This window comes from Ictalurus furcatus, chromosome 5 (assembly GCF_023375685.1).
Source record: "Ictalurus furcatus strain D&B chromosome 5, Billie_1.0, whole genome shotgun sequence".
NCBI classification, from domain to species: Eukaryota; Metazoa; Chordata; class Actinopteri; order Siluriformes; family Ictaluridae; genus Ictalurus; species Ictalurus furcatus.
Genome location: NC_071259.1, coordinates 9,473,499 through 9,491,255, shown reverse-complemented (window position 1 = coordinate 9,491,255; position 17,757 = coordinate 9,473,499). Strand labels below are relative to the sequence as shown.

General features: G+C 39.8%; 1 protein-coding gene across 9 annotated transcripts in view; it reads right to left on the bottom strand.

The window, feature by feature from the left end:
• Positions 1 to 17,757, bottom strand: part of cacna1db (calcium channel, voltage-dependent, L type, alpha 1D subunit, b) — a 151,477-nt gene that overhangs the window by 130,778 nt on the left and 2,942 nt on the right. For 8 of the 9 annotated variants that reach the window (XM_053624711.1, XM_053624708.1, XM_053624712.1 and 5 more), the window contains exons 1-3: positions 13,576 to 13,664; positions 6,001 to 6,340; positions 5,370 to 5,475 (exon numbers count right to left, since the gene is read on the bottom strand). In XM_053624711.1, coding sequence (XP_053480686.1) covers positions 5,370 to 5,475; positions 6,001 to 6,340; positions 13,576 to 13,603 — 474 coding nt within the window. In that variant the 5' untranslated portion in view covers positions 13,604 to 13,664. Of the gene's footprint in view, positions 1 to 5,369; positions 5,476 to 6,000; positions 6,341 to 13,575; positions 13,665 to 17,757 lie in introns of those variants that run through there. The other variant, XM_053624709.1, reaches the window with a different exon arrangement.

The window sequence follows — 17,757 nt, the reverse complement described above, 5'->3', positions numbered from 1 at the left end:
GTACAGAAGATGGATGGATGGATGGATGGATGAGGTTTTGGTGTTACCTCCTAAAAACAAAAGGACTCAAAGTTCCAGAACGCAATGCAGATATAGAACACAGTTTATGCTGAGTTCCGGCAGAGACTCGGCTCGCCTAGTTAGCGAGATTATAAAGATGATGTCGGTGGTATTAGCATGAAAGTTGAAGCTTTGGAACCTGAGCTGTTTGAGCAGAGTGTACAGGTGAGGAAGTGAGAGAGCTGGACAGACTAAAGGACTAAAGTGGTGCTGTACTGCTCTCTTTAGTAAGAGATGAAGCAATGGCTAAATCCCAATGCACCACTTTCAGCAGGTGGTCAAATTGCGTATTACATATTGTGACTTATTGCACCATTGATCGATATCTTGGCGCCATACAGTCTCTCTACAAAATAATGTCCCTTGCCATTAGAAGGAATAAAAAATTTTTCTTCACTGTAACGTACTAAATCCTGGTACTTGAACTATTATCTGAGTTTTGTTATGTTCATGTCTTACTTTCATCCTGGTCAGGAATCATGGTGGATTCGGCGATTATCCTGGAAACACTGGGCAAGAGGCTTGAACACACCCTCGATGGGATGTCAGTCCGTCGCAGGATGTCATGCACATACACATACACACACTGACAATTTAGAGCTGTCCATGTACTGCCATGCTTTTTCAGGAGGTGGGAGGATATCGGAGAACCCAGAGGAAACCCAGATGGACACTGGGGAACATGGGGAAACTCCAGACAGGCCGTTTCCCGAGCTTACAATTGAACCAGAAATCTTGAAGCTGTGGAGAAGCAATGCTACCCTCTGTATCACAGTGCTGCCCTGCTCTCTAGCTGTCCATTACATATAAATATGATAATATTAGCACCATATTACACCATATACTGGTCAATTCTAAATTCGAACTGGGTAGAAGGTGTTGATTGATTTTCTGAAACAGCAGGTCTATCAGTAGTGCCAGGTGCAAAGCAAATCACAGGTTTACATGAATGCCCTCATTCAAATACATTATGGTTTCTATAGTAACAGCTAACAACTCACTGACCAAGACTTGTATGGTGGACGCCTCATATAATCTGTATGGCAAAACCAGATTATATGAGGACAAGCAGTATTGAAACACATGACACAAATAATTGTCCAATTCTACAGGAACACTGCACACTGCACATCGCACATGACTGAGGGGGCAGTGGTTTCTTAGCAGTTAAGGCTCTGGGTTACTGATCGGAAGGTCGGGAGTTCAAGTCCCAGCACTGCCAAGCTGCCACTGTTGGGCCCTTGAGCAAGGCCATTAACCGTCTCTGCTCAGCGCTGTATTATCGCTGTGCTCTGACCCCAACTTCCTAACAAGCTGGGATATGCGAAGAAAAGAATTTCACTGTGCTGTAATGTATATGTGACCAATAAAGACTCATTATCATTATCTGGAATCACGGTCTATGTGGACAAAATCATTTGCCCAAAGGATTTTTAGTAAATCAAACAGAATTGTAGCCCTACACAGGGTCGTAGGGGAGCCTGGAGCCTATCCCAGGGAACTCGGGGCACAAGGCAGGGGACGACACCCTGGACAGGGTGCCGAACCATCACAGGGCACAATCGCACACATATTCACACACTACGGACAATTTGGAAATGCCAATCAGCCTACAGCACATGTGTTTGGACAAGGGGAGGAAACCAGAGTACCCAGAGGAAACCCCCGAAGAACGGGTAGAATGTGCAAACTCTGCACTCACAGGGCAGAGACGGGATTCCAACCTCCCACCCCGGAGGTGCGAGGCAAACGTGCTAACCACTAAGCCACGCACTCATAAATGAATGGGGCAACAATGTGAACATTACCTGAATGCAGAATTAACTTTTGCTTACACGCATGAGTGTAACAAAATCTGCACTATTCTTATCGGCAGGAAAAAGGCTTAAAAAGGGGCAGGATTTGAAATAATACGTCTAAATTCATCAGTTACCAGAGTTAGAGTTACATTAATTAAAACTATAGTGAAAAGGAAAAAAATAATATTATTGAGTCAGGCAAGAGATATTTGTGAGCTGCTGTGAATCATCCTGACAACCCTGTAAAAATAATTCTCTCACAGCTGTGTCAAGGGTGTTGTGCCATAATTGGCGGGAAATTTACGCATACGTCATGCGCCAACTCAGATCAGTCAAAGGTCATCGCACCTCAACTTCAGCCATAAAGGAAGTTTGACTGCATAGTGATAGGCCACCAATTAGAAGAGGGAAAAAGAGACTGAGAGGGCATGAGAGTGTAAACAAAGCAAAGGGGAGTGAGAGTCTGATATTATACAACTTTAAACAGTCTATTAACTGAAAAAAAAACTAGAGAGGGCCTATTAACATGTGGCAATAAAGCAATGAACTTGTGACAGACGCGTGACAAACGTGAAACCGCACTACCCCCTTCTCATGACATGCTGCTAATCCGCGGCAGGGTTTAATCTACTAGGCTGCACTAAGAGCAGCAACAGAACTCCAGTGCCATGTACACAAAGATATACAACCTTTCCATAGACACGTACTCTTTCATACCTTTACTATATGGATTATTTAGCCCTTTACATACATATGCTTGTTGATCAAGACTGCTTGAATAAAAGTAAACAAATTTTGACAACATTTAGGTAACAATAGTAAATAAACATAGCTGTTATATGAGCGATAGCGCGATATGAGGGGTCCAAGCACCCTTCGCATATAGTGCCCCGGATGGCCAATTATTGCTTCATGCTTGGACCCCTGATAGCAAAAACAGAAGTAATAAAAGTACAGAAAATGCATACTTTTAATTACTCCATAGGCACAGATGAGAAAAGGATTAGGAAAGGTATCATCCCCATAACCATATCAGTTGTATACACTTAGGTGCAAACAAACACTGTCTCAGCAGCATGCATACGCACAGACACTCATGCTGCTTCCATCACCATACCACTGTGCCAACAGATATGTAGTCAGCGATGAGCTGCTGATGACGCAAGATCCATTCTGTCTGTGTGGACGTGTGTGTGTGTGTGTGTGTGTGTATGTGAGACAGCTTGCATTGCATACACCGTTTTTACTGTCCCATGTTAACAAGATAAAGAATATAAAGCTTCTCAGCAGACAATTGCTTGCATGCAAAATAACCGCAAGCATGTGATAGTTGTCGATTTTGTATTTCGAAGCACGACTACGGTTAAGTATTCATCCCCCTTGTTTTTCAGAGTATCCTCGCCAATCTGATAATGCATCATGTCTGTCTGAATTCAATCTAAATTTCGAAAGTAATCTGTAAACACTGTAGTGAGTCACCTTTCCCTGGAACACAGTGTAACGTTAGTGGCTGTCCCATTTCCTCCGTCTCTTATTCATACTCCCACTAGCTGTGCTGCTACTGTTCATTAGGAGGCTTCCACAAGCATGGGAATGATTCCAGGAGTATTCTTTGTATTGCTCATCAATGAGGAAGATAAACATATATTGGATTTTAAAAAATAAATAAATAAATAATGAATGTCAGATGTGTTGCTATAAAATCAAATCTAAAACATATGTGATCTAAAACAGTAGTCACAAACCCTCTTCCTTAAGATCTACCTTCCTGCAGGTTTTATCCCCAACCCAAACCTAACACTGTTTAGTTGAACAGTAAAACAAAACCTGTTTTAGTTGATCAAGAACTCCTTAAGGCAATCAGTGCGTTTACATGGACAACAATAATCCACTATTAACCCGATTAAGACAATATTCCGATTAAGAAACTACAATGTAAACAGCAATTTTTAATTTCCTTAATCCGATTAAGGTCATACTCAAACACAAATCAAATTAAGACGTGTGGAGTATTCCTGTTTTAGTCACATTATGGACGTGTATTACAGACATGTAAACACCTTAATCACATTATTAACATCGTGTGAGAGTTTTCGCTGCATTTTGCGACAGGACACGATCACACACGGCAGTGCTCAACTGTTTTATGGCAAACAAGAGAGTATGGCTGCATCCCAAACCGCATACTTGCCTACTATAGGCCTGTAGCAGGAGAAATACATGTATCTCGGCTACTATACAGATGGTAAGTATGCAGTTTCAGATGCAGCCCACGGCTTCAAGCAGTTGTCTATTTGCATGTACAGCATGACAAATAATTAACCGCACTTAAAGCCTTCGTGAAACAATTAAATAAAAACACCCAAAACTGTATGCGGTACTATAACGAAGACGAACTGTATGTTGATACGTGAAATTCTGGAGGGACATTGGACGAACTATGTTCTATAACATGTAAAACGGGAACACCTTAATCACAATATTGTCTTACTCAGAGTAAGGTCAATAATTAGATTACTGTGGTCCACGTAGACGTAGTCAGTGATTACATGGTCAGGTGGGCACGATTATGGTTGGTCTTCAGGAAGGTAGATCTCCAGGAACAGGGTTAGTGACCACTGATCTAAAGCAATGGAACATGAACCAAAGGTTTACACACACTATTCTTGCTTCAGGGGAAAATACAGAAAACACACTGCTGCACTAATTATAAAGACTGTCCTGTGCACATTCTGGATTCAATATACTCAGTACTGTTTGCCTTTACTCTTCTACACCTGCATACCCGACTTATTTATAATCCCACTATCAGCTGTCACCCAGAAGAGGATGGGATCCATTTTGAGTCTGGTTCCTCTCAAGTTTTCATCCTCATACCCTATGTAGGAGTTTTTTCCTTGCCACTGTCACCTCTGGATTGCTCATTATGGATCTAAATCGACTAAGTCGAATCTGAAAGCTGCTCTGTGACAACATCTACTCTTAAAAGCGCTATACAGAGCAAAGTAAATTTAGCTGAATTGAAGAAGTAGGCCTAGATTTTGACTGAGTTCTTCTACACATAGGTAGATCAACAGAATTTAGCAGAAACATAATTAACAGCACAAACGCTGGCCTTCATGTTAACTGTTCCTTCCTTTACGTTGTTATTTGGATCGTGTTATAGGTGTAAACACGCAGCGTATCCAGTGAATACAGGCTATTGAGTGGCCATGCCAAATAAACATGATAGCGCAAGTTGTACAGCTCTAGGAACAACACTGAGTAACTAATCACAGCCATACGCAAAGCACAAAAAGGCAGATGATAAGAGATCTGAGTAAATACAAGCAAGGAATCATGGTGGAACACCTGTAGGTGTGACATGGTTATTCACAAGCAGAAAGGGTTTAAATATCTATTTGAAATGCAGCAAATCAGTTTACATTGATTGGAAATCTCAGCAAAGTGAAAGAAAGGTGGTGATCTGTCAGAGAGAGAGAGAGAGAGATCAGGAGCCACAGTACTCACCAGGTCATGATTAGTTGAATTGGAATCGTCTTCAGGGAAGGGGATGTAAACAGCTAAGGCCACGCAGTTGGCAAAAATAGACAGCAATATAAAGATATCAAAGGGTCTGGAAAAAACGCATGGTTAAGGAATATAAACTCAGTTACAGTTATCAATATAATATTTTGCTCTGAACTGTTACACAGACTCGAATGTAGATATTCAAGTACTTTTTGTAAAGTACTAGCTGCTAAAATTATATTAAAAATTATTTAATTTCACAGATTACCACTAGTAGTCTAGTTTGTTATCTAATCCAATTAATACACATTTAATATCCTTTGTTTAGTTTTGTTTTTAATATAATCTTCTGTTCATTGTAAAATTCTGTGGAAAAATGCCACTGCAAAAAATAGACATCTTTAAAGGAATACGTCACCCAAAAATGCCAACAATGGTATGCTAATAATACAGTGCTAGAATGTAATTTGGCTTGGTAAAATCTATATACAAGTTTTAGTTGGAGCATTCTGCTTTCATAATTCACTACATTCCTTTCCTGACTGCAACTTTTGGGTGAAGTATTTTGTTGATTCGTCAGAATGATGTCACTTGGGAATCCGGTCCCAGAGGAGAGCTGATGGAAGGATACTTCCACTCCACCAGGCTGATGCAGGCCCTGCGTATCGGGTTGTTGAGGGTGAGGCAGAAGAGTGCCCGTGGAGGCCTGCTATTGGTGGAGCTACCCTGCTTCTTGCTCTTGGCATACTGCTGCCTCTTCCTCTGCGACAGCGAGCCTACTGGAGCACTGTCCGACGTGCTTATGGTCTGGGTGCCGTCGGCCCTGGCGTTTCTCGCCGCAGTGATCGCAGCTTGCCAGGACAGAGCACCAGACTGGGGGAGTGACTGTCTGGAGAGGGAGGGGCTTTCTGACCAAAGGGGAGGAGCGTCGCCAGAGGAAGGGGCCCGTGTGCTGATAGCATAGCTTGCCCCTGAGGATTAGAGAAAAACACTTAAGGTCAAGAGTTTGGAAATATTAGACAGACATTAGACAGATACTGACCCAAGTAATGACCCAAGCTATTACAAATGGCATATTTTTTTCTGGTTTGACAAAATTTATTCTCATATTTGTATAATGTGTATAATAGTTGTTGGTACGGCACTGCTTACAAACTTGTAATCCCTTTGGTAATATTGCCTATAAAGCATTCGTGCAGCATGCTTAACTGAAACAAAGAGAAAGAGAGACAGAAAGAATCAATATAGTGTCATGTGAAAAAGCAGAGCTGTAACTGGCAGAGCACTTTCCAGGTCACTTGATCTGCCACTTGCAGCCTTGCTGTCGAAAGAACTACTCTTTAACCAAGTAGCATATCATACAGACCAGCATTAATGGTCAATAACTGTATTTGATCATTTTTACCTCCTGATATAGTCATTGCAAATGTCAAGTCAGTTCTCATCCACCATCTGGGAGTGTGAAGGCTAACACGTGCTTCCTCAGAGACACGTGCAGCTACTGGATCTTTTCAAACTGCTGCTCTTGCAACATCATAGGCAGCCAAATTACGCTCTTCCATTTACATGAGCTCGCAGACTGGCTCGTGTTGTTCTGATTGACGGGAGAGAGAGAAGTGCCATGCTTCCCACCCAGACAGCAGGCCCAGTTATGTTCTCCTGGACTCCTGCCCACAAATGGCTGTAGCATCATTAGGATTTGTGATCCTTCCGATCCCCTGACAACAGGGCAAACACTTACACTGTCGCACCAACCGGGAGCCGTAACTGCCGTTTGAGTACAGTTCTATCAACATACATGCAGTTCCTGTGCTTTATTTGTGCAGAATATCACACACCCACTCAGGTACACTTCATGATGTAAATCAAATCTAGAAACACTTTATATGAAATGCACTTGGCACAGTACAAGACTATTACAAGACTATTAATATCATCTCGAAAGAAGTGTTTGGACAAAGTGAATCTCCTTGACAACGCCTCGCAAACAGCAGCCTCGAGAACTGCAACGATGCACCACATAGAAACGATATGGAAGTGCTGATTGTAGATTATCCCCTGGTTAAAGTCAGAAGCAGTTTAGTGGTATAAAGACACCTGTTTATTCCAGTGATACAACAATATCTGGAATAGGTACGTGTCAGTAATCGCAATATTGCTACCATGGACACTTCCAAACGTTGTCGATACCTCTACACTGCATTCTCAACAAATACATCATGATTGTGTTCGTATACTGGCAAACATTGTTTAAAGTGCACCTGTTATGGTTTTGCAAATATTACCTTTTACGTAGTATGTTATAGAGCTGTTTGTGAGTGTAAAACGTCTACAAAGTTTCAGAAATCAAAGCGCACAACAAACGGAGTTATTGACTCCCAAAAGAAGGAATCGATTCTGAACAGCTTAAACGAGCCGTTAGTAATTCTAGACTTACTTCCTGTACTAACCTACGTAGGTTTGTAACAAAAAGCCCCACCTCTGGTCTTCAATGGCTGCTCGCTGACAGCGGTAGACCAATCAGAACACATTGGGACATCTGACCAATCAGAGCAGAGTATGCTCTCTGAAAGGAGGAGTTTAGAATGAATCCTTTAGAACGGATCATTCAACGAGTCGTTTTTGACAGTGGGGAAAAAAAGGTAATGCTGCAGTTTAAATTATGAGCGCATTAAAGTGTTTTTGACCTTGGCTGCATGTAAATCTATTGTATGAGACCTTTAAAACATTATTAGGCACGTCTCAAAACCAAAATAGGTGCTTAACCTTGCTAACAAAACAATTTGACAGACTGTTAGTTGGATTGTGCACAATGAGAACATGTACAAGTAAATATAATGCCTTCCAAAACTACTGGTAAATGATCTGCACTTATATAGCACCTTTTTAACCTTAACTATTCACACAGACACACACACACACACACAACAATGGCTCTAGCCCGCCATCGGGAGCAGCTTAGGGTTCAGCGTTCTGCCCAAGGACACTTCGGCATGTGGAGTCACGTGGGCCGGGAATCGAACTGCCAACCCTGCGATTAGTGGACAACCCGCTCTACCACCTAAGCCACGGCTGCCCCAAAAAAAATGTACCCTTCAAAAAATGAGCACAAATGATTGTACATGCAATCATTTTAAATTTCCACTTAAACAATAGAAGTAAATGTTTTATATTTGTTCTGATAAAAAATCATGAGCATTACTGACACCCCGAACAAAATAACAAACAAATTGTCCTTCTTGGAAAACTTGTATTGGCCGGTCCCCAGGAACCCCAGTTGCCTTTAAGCATGTCCTGTTTCCCTGGTATATAAATACGAGGTTGCATACATAAAATAAATATCTTAGTAAAATATCTTTGTCATCCATTACCACGGGAAAAAAAAAAGACTTTTCAACGCTGACCTGCACAAATTAAGTAATAGATTTTTTTTAAAAAATTACATAAGCAGTTAAAAATCACATTAAGGACAATTAGTGCCATAATAAAAAGACTGACATGGCTGAAATAATTGAAAATTTGCCAGGACTTGGACCCATGAGCACAATGTCTTTGCACACAAATCTGGTAAATGGTGGAGGAGGGAGAAAACTTGGTGGAGGAGGGAGGTTATCGAGTTTCAAAATCGACTGTTTAATGCTACTTTTATAACTCGCTGTTTGGAAAGGCAGTGAAAAGAAGCCCTGCCTGAGAACATCTCATAAAATGTGGTGCCTGAACGCTACCAAGTATCATTAGTACTACAACTGGCATCATGTGTTGTGGTCAAAGGTGACCAGAATAAACTGTTTTGATCAAACATATCATCAGCATGTTTGCCTACAAAAGAAGAGTGCATACGAATAAAAGTACCTGATAAGGTGCCCATGTAAAATATAGTGGCGGATCATTGACTACGTTTACATGGACAGCAGTAATCTAATTATTGACCTTACTCTGAGTAAGATAATAATGTGATTAAGGTGTTTACATGAGTCGCTTTTAGAATACTCCTTTCATGTTCCTGTTTTACATGTTATAGAACAGAATTAGAACAGCCCACGTCATTACGTCACCACGCCACGCCATCCGACGTCCCTCCAGAATTTCATGTATCAGCATACAGTTCGTCTTCGTTATGGTACGTATACAGTTTTGGGTGTTTTTATTAAATTTTTTTACGAACACTTTAAGTGCAGTTATTTATTTGTCGTGCTATACGTGCTAATAGACAACTGCTTGAAGCCGTGGGCTGTGTCCCAAACCGCGTACTTACGGTCTATATAGTAGCCGAGATACATGTGTTTTTCCCCACTACAGGCCTATAGTAGGCAAGTATGCGGTTTGGGACACAGCCGAACTCTCTTGTTCACCGTAAAACGTAAAACTGCCGTGTGTGATCGTGTCCTGTCGCAAAATGCGGTGAAAACTCTCACACTACATTCATAATGTGATTAAGGTGTTTACATGTCTGTAATACACGTCCATAATGTGACTAAAACAGGAGTACTCCACCTGTCTTAATTCAATTATTGCTTACTTCGAGTATGACCTTAATTAGATTAAGGTAATTAAAAATTGCTGTTTACATGGTAGTTTCTTAATCAAAGTACGGTCTTAATCGGGTTAAGAGTGGATTATTGTTGTCCATGTAAACGCACTGATTGATGATTTTGGGCTGTTTTGTTGGTGTATGTGTGTTCAAGTGTACTTGATTGAATCATGAATTGTGCTAAGTACCAAGATTTATATAGGGCTTTTCTAGGCACTCAAAGCACTCTACATTGTAGGGGGGGCATCATCCACCTGGATGATGCGATGGCAGCCTTAGTGCACCAGAACGCCCACCACACACCAGCTACTGGTGGAAAGGAGAGTGATGTAGCCAATTCAGGGATGGACATTATTAGGGGGCCATGATAGATAAGGGCCAATGGGGGAGTTTTGCCAGGACACCGGGGTTATATCCCTACTCTTTACGAGAAGTGTCCTGGGATTTTTAATGACCACAGAGAGTCAGGACCTCGGTTTAACTTCTCATCTGACAGACGGTGCTGTTTATACAGTATAGTGTCCCCGTCACTATACTGGGGCATTAGGCCCCACACAGACCACAGGGTGAACGCCCCGTGCTGGCCTCCCTAATACCACTTCCAGCAGCAACCTTAGTTTTCCCCAGGAGGTCTTCCATCCAGGTGCTGGCCAGGCTCAACTCTGGTTAGCTTCAGTGGGAAACAGGCGAGAGCTGCAGGGTGAGATTTTCAGACCAAAATCTGGTTGCCTGTGCCAGAAGGTTTAGATCTGACCATAGATACAGACTGGGATGATGAACCAAATGTTCTTCGAGCTCAACACAGGAATGGTCCAACACAAAATCAATGTTTTACCAATGACCAACTCAGTCTCTAGCCTGCAAACCTATGAATATAAACAAGCATCAAAGGATCTGCATGGAGGAGTGGACCAATATCTATCAACAAGTGTCTTCAACCTTGTTAAACATTACAGGAAGAGACTTGGTGCTGTTATTGTGTCCAAGGCAGGCATTACAAAATATTAACTGAAACCATTGTTTCGTTGAAGAAAGAAAAATATTGCACTATTTAAAAAACTTCTTTAGATCTGGAACGGGGGAAAAAAAACATATTTAAATGAAATTATACAATATACGTAGATGTCTGTGTGATCGAGCTTATTGGATGTGTTATATGTTTTATATATACATTTTTGCGTATTTGTATATAGTGTGCCAATATTTCTCAAGGGCACGATATTTAGTGACTTGTAATACAATACTGTGATAGTATCATAAAATATGAGTACAGATTAGTCAGTTATAGAGTAGTGAAAATGGCAGATGTCTAATGTAGAGCAGGATTTGAAAGAGGCCGTCCGTTCAATTCACACTGCAAGCATTCCACGTGCACTTCTGGCACCACAGCACACTTTATTTGTATTAAGAAAACTAACACCCAAATGTACAACTTTGTCAACAACAGGACAGGCAAAGTTGCACAGCTGTAATTACAACACAGCTCAATAAAAAACGTGGCATGAGACAGCGGGAAATTGAACAAACAGCCTATTTGTCTTTTTTTTTTTTTTTTAAGTATTGTGAGTAACGTACAAACATTTTTCCGTGAAACTACAGGTTGCACGATCATGACACCTTTGTAGATTTTGACTTTGACTAAAATTAGGTTATGCTTTTTATACTTCACTTAAGTGAGTGTCTGAAAAACAATGCAGCCAGAACATAAAACAAGGGCGGAGTGACATACATGCCTCTGAAACGCTTGTTAAACCAGAAGCATAACTGCCATGCGTGACATCTGGCATCTTCATGACAGATTTCAGTGCATGGTGGCTTAGTGGTTAGCACATTCGCCTCACCCCTCCAGGGTCGGGGGTTCGATTCCCACCCTGTGGGTGAGGCGTATGCATGTTCTCCCCATGCTGCGGGGGTTTCCTCCGGGTACTCTGGTTTCCTCCCCCAGTCCAAAGACATGCATTAGATAAATAAAGTGTACAGCAAGATTGGCATGTCCAAAGTGTCCGTAGTGTATGAATGGTTGTGTGAAAGTGTAGTCCAGGGTGTACCCCGCCTCGTGCCCGATGCTCCCTGTGATAGGCCCCGTGACCCTGAAAAGGATTAAGCGGTATAGAAGATGGATGGGTATAGAAGATGGATGGATGGACAGATCACACCATCTCATTCATCTAGCACATTAAAATGTGTAGTAGTAGGAAATTGAAGGGAATTGAATTGAAATTGAAGGGAACATCAGCTTCTCTCATGAGCTATTTGAAGGTAAACTCCCAATTCCAACATGCTTGATAAAAGTCAGTAAGTGATGAAAAGTCAAAAGGTTTTTAAAAATTACACTACTCATTCAGCTGTCCTGATTTACAATAGTAGTCCAGAACCTAATTCTAGAACCATGATGCTTTTTTTTTTTTTTAGTTTGTCCAAGAGTGCAACAGAGTGGAACAGAAAAAGGAAGGTCATAACCCTTTAGAAAGAGTAGAAACGACAGAAATAAGCACTGCTAAGTGGGTAATTTTAAAGTTCTCCATACAATTTTACTTGCCTTACTTACATACACACTATCTCTTTCCATTCTGCAATAGTCTTGAGTTGTATTCAACATTAGGACTGGATGATTATACAGTCACAGTGTTGATATTGTAATGAATTACAGCACAAAATGTAATGGTATCGTCAGTATACCAGTAAGCCCTTGATACTTCTAGTGACAAGTAGATTGGACATTTAAAAAAAAAAACAACATATTTTTGTACAGAATGTTCTGTTGAAAAGATAGATTTTTGTAAAGACATTGAATAAAAGTATTATCATCATATTCATATTTTGAAATGTAACACCAATATTTTACTGGCACAATTACATGGTGATATTTATCATCCACACCAGAAGATAAGATTTGGGCGATAAGATTATTATTATTATTATTTTTTAGACGGATTGCCCACCTATAATAAATCTGTCCAGTAAAAACACAGTATATGAATGTAGCACAGATAGCATAGCCCTACTGAAAACAACAACAAAAACAGAAACAATCCCAGAAATCCTAATGCTTTCCACTACAAACCATCAGCTAACCATTAAAACCATTACTGGTCCTTAAATGGTATCCACTAGACATAATATGCTACCAATAGAAGGTAACAAATTACCAGTACAGGGATCATTACAGTTTCCATTAAAACCAATACAATTCCCATTATAACCATTACAAATTCTATGAGGGTTTCTATTGGGGGTTTTTTTTTCCCAGTAGGGAGCCTATAGGCCTGGTATTATTAGTATCTTCCCCAAATCTTCCTCAGAGACACCAATGCCCCCACCTGTCAGTTGTTGTATTTCATGTTATCACTGATAAAATCGTAAAATGGTGTATCGACACACACCTAATCCTACTCTGGGTTTCGAGGCGCTTTAATTTCGTTGGTCTGCTACCATGAAAACACCTTGTTTCGCACCATAAACGGTGAAAACAGACTGCCTCTGGGATTCGCGTAATACTTGACATTTAACATGTTTTTATATTTATGTATATATTGAAAATAATGAAGGAAAAGCCGTATTTCTAGAGCGAGCGCGTGAGCATCACTGACAAGCACTGAGTGTTTAACTGCCAAAGAGCCGCGCGCCGGGTTTCTCTCTCTCTCTCTATCCTCTCTCCTTTTTTTTTTTTTTTACCTTCAGTCGGTTCCTCTGGCTCGTCCATGCCTTTTTCCGCATTGAAAGTCCGTTTAATGAACCGGTTTCACCGCAGGAACCAGTAGACACGCGTTAAATCGCTATTCACGCCGTTAATCCACGCGTTAGAAAGTGCCTCCTCGCGTGCACTAGTTCCCCGAGCGCCATGGAGCGCTTGCGGCAACATCCGGGTGCTGTCCTCCTTACACCGCGGCTTTACTCTGATCCAAACGAGCTTACTGTATATATCCGGTTCCCGTGAGTCAGAAACTGGGTTGAAAAACCTTTGCTGTGGACTTTAAACTAGACTATGGACTGTAAAGCTACACCATCTCCAGCGGAGTGTTTAGAGAGGAGCAACAGTTTCTTGATGGATGTGTGGAGTAGCCCACAGCGCCGCGGTTTCCTCTCCCACTTCACCAGTGTCCCTTTTAAAGTCCCATTAAAGCAATGTTTTACGACACCGATGACTATTATTTGTTTCGCATTTCTCAACAGGGCTTTTTTCTACATGGATCAACTAAAGATTACACTTCCCAAAAGTCTTCTTCGCCTAGATACTGTACCTAAAAACTACTGCTGTGATCATAATGATGCTCGTATAATGATGTTCATGATGCTCATGAACAATGAACCCCCCTTCCAACACACTTAGTAGCCTACTCTTTATACGACTTGATGGTATTCAGGTGTATTCTGTGTGCTGGGTGGCACACAAAAGAGGATGGGTTTCGTTTAGAGTCTGTTAAGCTTTCTGCCTCATGTCCTCTCAGGGAGTTTTTCCTTGCCACCGTCACATCTGGCTTGTTCATTAGGGATCTACAGGAAAATCAATCCTTTTTTTAGCAAAAATGTCCCTTCTGGAAAAGAAAACAAAAGATAACAATAGAAACCATAACAGAAATTCTAATGGTTTCCACCCACTACAAATACCATTACAAACCATCAACTAGGCATTAAAACCATTACAATTATTAGTCCTTAATGGTATCCACTAGACATAACATGCCACCAATAGAAGGCAACAAATTAACAGAAGAGACCCTCTGGGACCATTACAGTTTCCATTAGAATTCCCATTATAACCATTCAAACCATTACAAATTTTATGAAGGTTTCTATAGTGTTTTTTCAGCAGGGGTCTTGTAACATTTTTCATACTTAGTTTATATTATATATTAGGTTGTTTTTTTTTTTCTTCAGATAGCCTTTTGAGATGAAACATGGCAAGCACATTACACATGACACTGGTGCCAAACTGGAAGACATGGCTCCGTGTGTGTTTGCAAAGAAATGGCAATCATGGAGTGGATGTTTTGTAAATAAAGTTAGATTTTGCCAAAAGGTGTTCATTTCTGCCACGTATGGAGACTTTTTGGACACCCTGTAAATCTACATCTACACTGGGATTTCTGCAAAACTGCTTTATGACAGTGTCTATTGTTACAAGGATGATACAAATAAAAATTCAATTCAGTTCTGTTCTAACGCTTGTAGCCTGTTGTGTTAAAACAGCCTTGAGTGAATGCACGGCTTTTAGTAAGTTTATGAAAATAAGCAACAGGTACGTTTTAGTTAGTCTATATTACAGTATTTGCACGAAATAGCACCTACCACTATAAAATGAAGTTGCCGGAGTTTACTTTAGACCTATTTGAAGTAGGTCTGATAACCTCTAAGATACAGTGACTCAGAACTCTGATTTCTGTCCATGAATGAATTAAGACTACATTCAGTAGCATACTACAAACAGTTTGATATGGTTCCCAACAAAAGGGTGGGTTTATAATTACATTCTTACCAAATTTAGGCTGCCAAATTTAATATTTTACACACTACAATAAAAATAGCAGTTTAATCATAACTTATTAAATTCCTAGTGTATTACTGAGTTTAAACTAGCATTAAATATAAAAAGGGCACACCTAAGATACATTTCATCTTGTGGATTTGAATTATAAATAAATAATATTTTAGAAATATGCAACAAAGGTGATATGTAATGTGTTAATCACTGCATGGAAGAAGTCCCATTTTACTTTATACATAAGCAGGCATTTTAAAAATCTTTGAAATAATTTAAAATAGGATAATGCTCTGCGATTCAATGTTTATTACATGTTTTTTGAGCAAATCATGTATTTCTTGTTGTTATTATTATTATTATTATTATTATTATTATTTCAGTATTCTCTGGAGAGGATAGCTTAAAAGATTTACACTTAAATTTAGAAGAATATGCCTAACTGACCAAACTTTGGTCAGGAAAAACAAAGTAGCCAGACAGGCCTTAATGTTAAACAAGTGAACATAAATTCCAAGCCAAACAGTCTTACCTCTGCGCCCTGGTCTCCAAGATATAAACGCCATTCACCTGGTGCTCATACGTAACCAAAGGATGACATTAGTTTGCCACATTTTGTAAAGTAAGCGGGAGGAATAGCCCATGTGGAAATTTTAGTCTACATGCATGATTCACCTGCTCTAACAGGCAGGCTAACAGTCAACACAGTGATAATCCGCCAATATTAATCCGGGTTGGCAGTGACCTATTTCAGCCCTCACTGACCAAAAAAGAGGCTTCTCCTTTCTAAATAATCTCACTGATACACTGTTCATCACAATTATTGTTTAATTATGGTTGATCTCATATTATAAAATGATCATTAGTAGGCTATACGCCAGGCTTATACACATTAATAATTTAGGACTGTGTGGAAACCCTGCAATATATTCAGAGGCCTAACATACAAAAAAAATCTGTTTCATGATTTCCCTGCCAAGTAGCCGATGTATCTCTGCAGACCGCGGATCTCCAAATGGGAGGGTCTTGAACTGTAAGTAGACACAGGCGTCCAAGTAGGAGGGTAAGTAGGGTCATTAAAGAGACAGTGGGTTAAAAATTCAGAAATTTTTACTAATTAAAAATAAGAATTACATTTAAGAAAATACTCCCCATATTACTGCCTCCTCTTATTTTGAGGGGTGAGGGTTGTGTGTGTTTCATCGGCAGCTCTTTTGCCTCTGGGTCGGACAATTTGTCATGTCATTTTTACAGGTATTGACCCTCAACCATACTCTCTACAAACCAACAAAAGATATCCTGCTGGAACTGTAGTTCATTAATAACATAGTTACACAACATAAGCATATAAATTTACCATGTAGTTTTCAATATTCTAAATATATTTAATGTATTTGATATTTTACTTTCATATTTTGTTTCACAAACTTACTTTAAAAGGAAAGAGAAGTCATTGGAGATGTTAGGGTTAAGTTATAGCCTACTGCAATCAGACTATTCTCCATATTTCATTTGTTTTACACTGACATCTTGTGGTGAGTTCTTGTCTTAGCCTAATTCTAATGCCATAGAGTATAGGCCACTTCATGACAGTCTTAAGACAAATAAAAATCACAATTCTTCTTTTACTCCAAGTTTTTAATGTGTTCTTTATTATCTTTATAGCTATTTTCAATTATGTGCCCAAAATTAAGTACTGCTTTCAGCACTCCCTCTGCAGTTTGATATGCAGCTCAATTATGTTATGCGAGTGGTCACTTGCAGCTCAAAAAGAGGAGGGTTTGACTGATTCTCAGAGCAAGTGTACTTACACTTGGCAATAAGAATGTATTTAATGTAGAGGTGTAAGGTTACACTCCGATCACGATCCAATTCATTTTACAATATTGTCTTCAATATTTGATTCAATTCTCAGAATATTTTCAACACAATTTGAATGAAGAAAAATTACGACTGGAAAGACTTATTTCTGAATCACAAGTAATACAAAATCGTACACATTTTCCTCTGTATAAAACTAAATAAATAAAAAAACGGCTATAAACAGAGGATTAATATTTTTTTAATTTACTACAGGTTCACCATATTTAAAATAAATAAATAAATAAATAAATAAATAAAATTCTCCCAAAAAATTGATTGAATGTCTGTCCATGGGACTTTGAAAATGATTGGCTGAAACATAATGAGCTCCACAGCAGAAATAGAGCTCCAAAGTCGGCTAAAACGTCCGTTTTCCTTGGCTACTGGTATTGTTTGATAGCTACTGAAGAGCTATTTTTAACTGTTATAATGTGGTTGTGTAAATGTCTCGTGCAAGGGTCTCTCCATGAAAGATCGTGATCATGTGACCAGTGTGTTCTCTATATATTTTAACT